The sequence below is a fragment of the Anarrhichthys ocellatus genome, unplaced genomic scaffold, assembly GCF_004355925.1.
Source record: "Anarrhichthys ocellatus isolate YVR2014 unplaced genomic scaffold, GSC_Weel_1.0 scaffold1649, whole genome shotgun sequence".
Taxonomy (NCBI): domain Eukaryota; kingdom Metazoa; phylum Chordata; class Actinopteri; order Perciformes; family Anarhichadidae; genus Anarrhichthys; species Anarrhichthys ocellatus.
This window is the reverse complement of record NW_022281623.1, coordinates 582-10,244: the sequence shown is the minus strand read 5'-3', so window position 1 is coordinate 10,244 and position 9,663 is coordinate 582. Positions and strand designations below refer to the sequence as shown.

Sequence of the window (9,663 nt, the reverse complement as noted above, 5' to 3'; positions counted from 1 at the left end):
CCTGCTGGACACTAGAGAGAATGCAGCTTTAACACGTGAAGCTTTGAAGAACCGGAGGGTTATATTCTAAATAACACGATGAGAGCAATAAACTGATAAAACATAAACTTACGTTCTAAATGGATCGTCTGTCATTGTTTCCTTCCTCCTGGTCTTCGTCAATAATATTATATAATATTATATAATATTATATAATATTTATAAATAACATGTTAATCCTCGTTCAGAGCATATTGAAAGCTGGTGATCAGAGTTATTTAACGTGAGAACATTTAGAGGGTTAGATGCTGATAATAGTTATTATATTATATAGATATTATATTGTTATTATATTTTCTTGCTTTCTAGCCATCAGGAATAAAGTTCTGGTGGAGAAAAAGTTCATTCATTCATTTATTGTTGTTTGCTTGAGAAACATAAAGTTTAAAAACATTTACAGATCCATGACTCAGCCATAAAAAGCCTCCATGTGTGAGTTCTTCATTCAGGAGATTTGAAGTCTCTGGTTCTGATGAAAACAAGTGAAGCTTCAAAGTGTCCACGCTGCCCCCTGCTGGCCACACGCCTCAGCTGCTTCACACAGACAACAATCAGAGACTCACAGAGGCAGAGGCGTCCATCCTGAAGCCTGCAGGGCGTCAGGGGACAGGAGGTGAGGAGGACAGGGGGACAGGAGGTGAGGAGGACAGGGGGACAGGAGGTGAGGAGGTGGGGAGGTCAGAGGTCGGAGGTCAGAGGACAGGAGGTGAGGAGGTCAGAGGTCTCCAGGCTCTTCAGCCACAGCCCCAGGGCGAACTTGGTCCCGGTGCTGACCCGCTCCACGTCCGGGCCGATGACCGGCTCCCGGCCGACCAACACCTCCACAGACAGAGAGGAGTCACTCAGAGCTCCTTCTGAGGACACCTGAGACACACTGGAGGAGAGGAGGAGGAGAGGAGGAGAGGAGGAGAGGAGGAGAGGAGGAGGAGAGGAGGAGGAAAGGAGGAGAGGAGGAGGAAAGGAGGAGAGGAGAGGAGGAGAGGAGAGGAGAGGAGAGGAGGAGAGGAGAGGAGGAGAGGAGGAGAGGAGGAGGAAAGGAGGAGAAGAGGAGAGGAGGAGGAAAGGAAGAGAGGAGGAGAGGAGGAGGAGAAGAGGAAAGGAGGAGAGGAGGAGAGGAGAGGAGAGGAGGAGGAGAGGAGGAGAGGAGAAGAGAGGAGAGGAGGAGGAGAGGAGGAGAGCAGAAGAGGAGGAGAGGAGGAGAGGAGGTATGACTTCATCTGTATTCTGTATCTTGATAAAAATATACTTATTTACGCCTTATAAGTCTCTGGTGTCGACCTGTCAATCACTGTGTAGCCCCGCCCTAAAGCATCCCCTGCTTTATGGTCTGTGTGACTCTAAATGGACCATAATGTACTAAATGAACATCATGCTGTATTGAAGAAGACTTGAAACTAGAGATTGAGACCATAAACTCATGTTTAGAATGTTTACTGAGGTAATAAATCAAGAGAGAAGTAGAGTCCTCCTCTACAGATGTGATACCTGACGGTGGTCTGCAGGTGGTCCAGTGGAACCTCTCCGTCCTCTCCGTCCACAGAGGACACGACGGCTCTGACCAGCTGGCTGTCGGCCCACAGACAGGCACTGACCTCAGCAGGAAACGGCCTCAGAGACGCCTGCAAGACAACCAGAGGAGGAAAAAAACCCAGTGAAGACAGTTCTGATGATGTCACAGTGTACTGGAGGACACAGTGATGTCACAGTGATGTCACAGACGTACCTGATGCTGCAGGTGAGAGAGAGGAGAGAGAAGCAGCATGTAGACCACGATGTGATGTCTCTGAGGAAGACCTCTGGACAACATGGGAGGAAAGACTGACTGAGAGGAGGAGAGGAGGAGGACAAGAGGACAAGAGGAGAGGAGGACAAGAGGACAGACAGGGTTTAGTCACCAGGAACACATTTATTAAAGCTGCTCTACTTGTTACTGAACTACATCTCATGTAGTAGGAGAGGAGGAGAGGAGAGGAGAGGAGAGGAGGAGGAAAGGAGGAGAGGAGATCCTTCACTGTATTTATACAGTGAAGGATCTGAATACTTCATGTCTTTGTCTCACCCTTCCTGTCTGTCTGTCTGTGTGTGTGTGTGTGTGTGTCTGTGTGTGTGTGTGTCTGTGTGTGTGTGTGTGTGTGTGTGTGTCTGTGTGTGTGTTTCTGTGTGTGTGTTTCTGTGTGTGTCTGTGTGTGTGTCTGTGTGTGTGTGTGTCTGTGTGTGTGTGTGTGTGTGTGTGTGTGTCTGTGTGTGTGTGTGTGTGTGTGTGTCTGTGTGTGTGTTTCTGTGTGTGTCTGTGTGTGTGTCTGTGTGTGTGTGTGTCTGTGTGTGTCTGTGTGTGTGTGTGTCTGTGTGTGTGTTTCTGTGTGTGTGTGTGTGTGTCTGTGTCTGTGTGTGTGTTTCTGTGTGTGTCTGTGTGTGTGTCTGTGTGTGTGTCTGTGTGTGTCTCACCTCCCACAGCCCCAGTACTTTAGGAGAAGCTCCTTCTGGTTCCAGCTTCAGTCCAGTCTCCTCCTTCAGCTCCCTGAGGCCGGCCTCCAGCAGCTACACACAATAACACAATAATTCTGGTGGGAAAGAGACTTTTTATTCAAGAGAAGAAGAAACAGAAAAAGATTTACCGTCTCATCGGGCTCAACATGGCCGCCTGGAAAGAAACATGAAGGTTGAAAAAGAAATGTGAGCAGCACAGATCCAGATATACTGACAGTTAATCCAAAAACACTACATCCTACGTTTCCCACAATGCAACAGGCCCTTTAATAGGCATTAGTCAGACCTGGAGGAACCCAGACGTTGGGAAATATACGAAGCTCCTTCGCCCGCCGTGTCAACAGCACTCTCTGATTGGCTGTCTGCAGGATGATGGCCACGCCCACGTCTACTCCGCGCTGCTGAACGCTCAATGGTATCGCAGCTGCCTCCGTGACTGACAGGTGTTTGATGGGACAGAAGGCGGGCCTCTAGGAGACAAGAGGACAACAGGAGTTACTGAGATGGGGGGGAATTAATAAAGATGGAGGGTCATCATGTGTACAAAAAAATTAATTCTTAATGTACAATAATACCGTTAAACACGGAGTTAAATATAATATAAATATAATATAAATATAATATGAATATAATATAAATATAAAATGAATATAATTATAATATAAATATAATACAAATATAATATGAATATAATATAAATATAATATGAATATAATTATAACATAAATTTAATATAAATATAATATGAGCTCAGGTTATTTGGAGACTCGAAATTGCCCTTAGGTGTGAATGTGAGTGTGAATGTTTGTCTGTCTCTATATGTGCCCTGCGATGAACTGGCGACCTGTCCAGGGTGTACCCTGCCTTCGCCCAATGTCAGCTGGGATCGGCTCCAGCGCCCTGCGACCCTGAACAGGATAAGCGGTTCGGATAATGAATAATATGAATATAATATAAATATGATATGATTATAATATAATTATAATATGAATATAAATATAATATGAATATAAATATAATATGAATATAATATGAATATAAATATAATATAAATATAATATGAATATAATATGAATATAAATACAATATAAATGTAATATAATATGAATATAAATATAATATAAATATAATATGAATATAAATATAATATAAATGTAATATAATATGAATATAAATATAATATAAATTAGTGCTGGGCAAGTTAACGCATTATTATATTAAATTGTGGGTAAAGTGTCTTTATTCTTTAATCACTGGGTCACCATCATCACCTCTGAGTTACAGCATTATATTGATGAAGAGTAGAGCTGCATCACATGCTCTGACTGTCATGAAGACAGACATTTTTGCTGAAACGTGTGGAACATGTTGTTCCTGTTGCACAGCAGTGGAACGTTTCACACACAGTCACACACTGAGCACAGATAGTGAAGAGATAGAACTGCTGCTGTGTGAAGAGAACACTGCTGCTAACAACAACCTGATGTGTTTAAAGTGTTTACACACAATGTTATTCACCTTTAGTTCATAGAGCAGCACTTTCAAAATAAAAGTGCACAATACACTACTTTTGAATTCATTGTTGAACTTTGCAATAACAATGCGATAAATCGCGATTAATCGCAAAAAATCCATGCGATTAATCGCGATTAAAAATTGTAATCATTGCCCAGCACTAATATAAATATAATATAAATATGATTATAATATAAATATAATATGAATATAATTATAATATAAATATAATATGAATATAATATGAATATAATATAAATATAATATAAACAAAATATAAATATAATATGAATATAATATAAATATAATATGATTATAATATAAATATAATATGAATATAAATATAATATAAATATAATATGAATATAATTATAATATAAATATAATATGAATATAATTATAATATAAATATAATATGAATATAATATAAATATAATATAAACAAAATATAAATATAATATGAATATAATATAAATATAATATGATTATAATATAAATATAATATGAATATAAATATAATATAAATATAATATGAATATAATATAAACATAATATAAATATAATATGAATATAAATATAATATGAATATAATATGAATATAATATAAATATATGAATATAATATAAATATAATATGAATATAATATGAATATAATATGAATATAAATATAATATGAACATAATATGAATATAAATATAATATAAATATAATATGAATATAAATATAATATGAACATAATATGAATATAAATATAATATAAATATAATATAAATATAATATGAATATAAATATAATATGAACATAATATGAATATAAATATAATATAAATATAATATGAATATAAATATAATATGAATATAATATAAATATAATATGAATATAAATATAATATGAATATAATATGAATATAATATAAATATAATATGAATATAATATAAATATAATATGAATATAATATAAATATAATATGAATACAATATTTAGTGTCTGACCTTCAGAGGTGTCCCTCGTCCTCTCTGGAGGACAAACTGTCTCCTCTCCAGAGAGCAGATCACCTCCACCTCATCGTCTCCACCGTCACTGAAGTGACCCGTCACACTCTGACCACAGAAGAAGAAGGAGGAGGAGAAGAAGAAGAATACATGTTTGTGTGCTGTTTGCTAGTTAAAGCAGAGGACCTTAAAGGTGAGAAGGTGATTTGTGTGAACTGACCTGAACAAACTGAGCTCTCTGAGGAGCAGCCTGGTCCTTACAGACGTGGACCAGGATCCTCCTCACTTTGTCCATGCTGCCTCCTCTCCTCACCTGGAGGACAGGTGAGCTTCCCTCTGATCACACCGATCAGCAGCTGATGTGTGGGTCTCCTCCCACAGCAGACAAGTGTTACCCAACGTTAATCATAAAATACAACATGGAGGCTTTGAGGGTCAAAACTATGGAATGCAAAGTCAAAATAAAATAAATAAATAAAATGAATACAAATGTCTATGAAATAAATCCTGAAACAAACAAATAAATAAATAAATGTATAATTATTAAATAAAAGTCCCCGGAAATAAATATTAGTAGTCCTTTGAAAAAACCTTAATTCAAATCCTATTTATTTATTGAACGATATTGAATTAATTAGATATTTATTTTGACATTTATTTACATATTTTATTGCCTCATTTATTTATTTCAGCATTATTTTCAAAGCCATATTACATTGGGCATATTTATTTATTGACTTAAAATTGGATTTCATACAAACAGTTAAATATATGTTAAATATTTTGTGTTAATAAAATAATTTAATAAGCTCACGTGACATCTTAATGATGCTTAATGTTACTTCTTATAGCAGCAGTTAGCATGTTGCTAACACACTAGCTAGCTAGCCTGCTAACTGTCCACGAACATCAACAGCTAACTTTAGCTAACGTTAAACTCCGTTAAAAGGTTCATTCAGCGAGAATAAAACCCTCCGAACAGAAGAGCTTTCTACTTTAACCTCCACAGATTATAATGTCCGTGTTTCCATTGAAACAGAACACAAAACACGTCAGAAACACAGCAGGAGTAGAAACATACTCGATAAGACACCAGCTAACGTCCTTTAGCTCATTTAAACTACATCCGGTTAGGAAGTTCAAAATAAAAGCCGTGCGGGAACAATGGAGCCGAGCAAAAAGGACTCAGATAATTTACTTCAGTGAGAAGAGTGGTAGTAGTGGTAGTGGTAGTATAGTGGTAGTAGTAGTAGTAGTAGTGGTAGTAGTAGTAGCAGTAGTGGTAGTAGTAGTAGTAGTGGTAGTAGTAGTAGTAGTAGTATAGTGGTAGTAGTAGTAGTAGTATAGTGGTAGTAGTAGTAGTAGTAGTGGTAGTAGTAGTAGTATAGTGGTAGTAGTAGTGGTAGTAGTAGTAGTTGTAGTAGTGGTAGTAGTAGTAGTCAGTGGCGGCTGGTCAATAGAGGCGCTAGGGCGCCGCCCCACCTTGAGCCGCAACAAATAAAATAAAATTAATAATAATAACAATAAACTATACAAATTGTCAATATTTGTGTTTTTGAACTATGGAATCACCCAGTAATATGTGTAAAATATGATATCTGCGGTAAATATATGCTTTTCCTGCACGTCCTCTCCGCGTGTGCACATCTCAGCAGCTCTGGGGCGATGGAGAAACTGCCCAGAAGAGGCGGGTCTATGAAGCAGTTTAGCCAATTGCTGATTAAAGATATAAATGTGTCACATACAATTTAGCCAATCAGCGTCCTCAAATACATTCAGCTCAAATTGTATCCATAATAAAAGTTATTGAGGGAAACATCAGATCATGAAAACACAACTCTTTCTAATAAATGAAGAAAGTTGTTTGTGGTCCTTTTGTTGTTCAGACTACAATGAACATTTATTTAAACCAGATGTTGAATCAGAAAACGAATCAAATATAAAGCTTGAGTTTAATCTGTGATCCGTCTTCACTGTTTACATGTTGAACAAAATCTCATCAGTCCGGAAGCGACCCTCACTAGAACCGGAAGTTGAAGCCGGAAGCAATCCTCGCGATCCTACCCCAAGACCAGTTTGAGAGTATGGCCAAATCCCAATGTCCCCCCTAAACCCTCAAGGACTCACTGACGTCACCTGGTGAGTGGGTGAGTGTGAGAGACTGTGAGGGCTTGAGATGGTGTGAATATGAATGTTACCATGAAAACAACAATAAATATGATGTATAATGTGTGTATTTATTGTATACTTTGTACTCCCTGATGTGAACGTCTTCAGGCTCTTTCCTCACTAGATGAGAGGTAACGTCATATCATCTATTTACTCGTTTTGTCAAAACAGCTTCAATGACGAAATCAAACATTTGATGAATAAATAAATAAATATCTTCTGATTTCATGTTTATTTGTTGTTCCATCTTTAACCCTTAATGTTTCTGAGTACATTTAATGACAGGCTGAACACACGTGAGCCGTCCTCTTTGTTTACCTTTTGTTTACGTCTCCATGCGTCCACTGGTTACCCCGTGTTTAACGTCACATTGCAATGATTTGTGGGTAATTCCCTTGTAATTTGAGGGTTTAGGGGGGACACTGGGATTTGGCCAGGGAGTGAGAGACATGAAGCACCTGCTGAGGAATGATATATAGTTATAAATACATCATTATATATACATGTGTGTGTGTTTTATATTATAGTGAATATTATTATATGATATATATATTATATGATATATATATTATATATGAATGAGACATTTACATTTTTAGCTCGTGTGCATCGATTTTTTTAATTTTTCAATATTTCTTTCTGTGTTAACAGAATTCCATTTTGACCTTTGGTTCTAACGTTAGAAGTTGAAGTCCTTTAATAAATCTATAATCTGTCCCAATGAAAGCAGAATGTTTGAGCTCAGCACCATGACAGCGTTAAATAAAGCCTTCTATGTATTAATACTGATATAGATCAGCAGCTAGGACGCAGCGTCAGGCTGCTGAAGGAAACACTAAACAAAGAGGCTTCATATTCAGAACAAATATCTGAGAACTTTTACTGCTGAATGTCTGAGATTAAAGGGCGTATTCACGAGGAAAACTCACAAATGTGTTCATTCTAAAATCATAACTTTGGGTGGAGTCGTCTGTATTTCATAATCCTGTTCCTCTTGAATCTACGAAATATTTATGTAATTATCGATCTTCAATGAGAACAAACAACGTGAACATAAATCTTCAATTTATTGAATACATGTAAAAACAGACGGAACAGTTTTCAGAAACCTGTCGCCTCATAATCACTTATTAATATTCAAACATTCAAACGTGTGTTTCTTTATTCACGTTGTTGAACGTTAACGCGCTCACACATTATTGATACCTGTCACATGAAAACAGAATTAAAAGCAGATTATAATGACAGGCACAGAATGAAAGTACTCTGCTGTATTACTGCAGTACATGTAGTAGTAGTACTCGGTGTACTCAGAGGTCTCCTCTCATTCGCTGCCCAGCAGAGCGACGTCGCTGCCGACCTCCGACGCTGCACCGACCTTCATCTGGAGGTCAAGCAGAGGTCAAACAGAAAGCGGCTCAGCGTCACCTCGATGAACATCCTCTAAATCTGAGATACGCTGGAGCCTACATGTCCCACAATGCACCTGGATAGTGTCTCTCAAACTCGACACATCCAGTGTGTAACAAACACTTTATGTTGTAGACTCTAGAGGATTAAACTGGTTAAAGGTTTTAATACACTTTAAAGTAACATCTGGTGAAATGAGTCCGTTTGATTATTTCTCACTTTTAAACCGTTGGAGAGAAAATATATGATGTTTAAAATGTTAAAGATAATTAACTCTCATCACCTCCACAAAAATATAAATATTCATATTTATGTATAAAAATATACATATTTAAATATGTATACATAAATATTCATATGCATGTATAAATATGAATATTTGTGTATTCATATTTATGTATACATATTCATTTATAAATATGTATACATGATTATTTATACATAAATATGAATATTTATACATACATATGTATACTTATACATATGAATATTTATACATACATATGAATATTTATACATACATATTTCTGTATAAATACAGGTGTTGACGTCTCACCGTGAAGCAGTCCCGGCGTCTGAGGGCTCTGACGGAGAACACGGTGACGGTGACAGAGACACAAACCTGCAGGACCAGCAGAACCAGGAGGAGACCCAGAAGTCCGTAGACCCCCATCTGAGACACCAATGTTATTGAAATGAGTCAGCAATATATTTCATGTACACTCGGTACCAAGAAGAACCAGATCAGAAGACTCACGTCCACCAAGAACAAGTTCCTTCTGCACCGTCTCAGCTGATCCTCCGTGAGCACGAAGCCCCTGAAGGCATCGCTGTCACAGAGGTGTTCGGAGGCGGAGCCGTCAGCCAGCAGCCAGCAGACATAGGCCACGCCCACCAGGGCCAGCAGGACGCTGATCAGGTTTGAGACCAGAGACGCCCAGACCTGGACCCAGAGCAGAGACTCAGACCACCAAAACCATGTCTCTGACCCCACCCACAGACGGGAGTCTGTGGTATAGGTTCATATACTATATATATATCTTTAATCATC

At 37.7% G+C, this 9,663-nt stretch overlaps 1 protein-coding gene across 2 annotated transcripts; it reads right to left on the bottom strand.

Annotated features, from left to right (window-relative positions):
• Positions 1 to 380: 380 nt before the first annotated feature.
• On the bottom strand, positions 381 to 6,158 carry nudt17 (nudix (nucleoside diphosphate linked moiety X)-type motif 17). Of its 2 annotated transcripts, XM_031839483.1 has the most exons (9): positions 6,115 to 6,158; positions 5,254 to 5,405; positions 5,034 to 5,141; positions 2,813 to 2,996; positions 2,655 to 2,680; positions 2,485 to 2,577; positions 1,763 to 1,861; positions 1,525 to 1,658; positions 381 to 913 (listed from the first exon to the last, which is right to left on the bottom strand). In XM_031839483.1, exons 2-9 carry the CDS (start codon positions 5,326 to 5,328, stop codon positions 718 to 720), a joined length of 915 nt encoding a protein of 304 aa, XP_031695343.1. In that variant the 5' UTR covers positions 5,329 to 5,405; positions 6,115 to 6,158; the 3' UTR covers positions 381 to 717. The 2 variants fall into 2 exon arrangements, with proteins under 2 accessions (XP_031695343.1, XP_031695342.1); XM_031839482.1 differs by having other exon boundaries at positions 5,254 to 6,148.
• Between the last annotated feature and the right edge of the window lie 3,505 nt (positions 6,159 to 9,663).

Excerpts from the sequence above, each read along its gene's own strand:
- nudt17 (XM_031839483.1), bottom strand. The coding sequence starts at position 5,328 with ATGGACAAAGTGAGGAGGATCCTGGTCCACGTCTGTAAGGACCAGGCT. Across the intron at positions 5,142-5,253 it reads AGAGAGCTCAGTTTGTTCAG|AGTGTGACGGGTCACTTCAG; the intron begins GTCAGTTCACAC and ends TTCTGTGGTCAG. Across the intron at positions 914-1,524 it reads CACCTGCAGACCACCGTCAG|TGTGTCTCAGGTGTCCTCAG; the intron begins GTATCACATCTG and ends CCTCTCCTCCAG.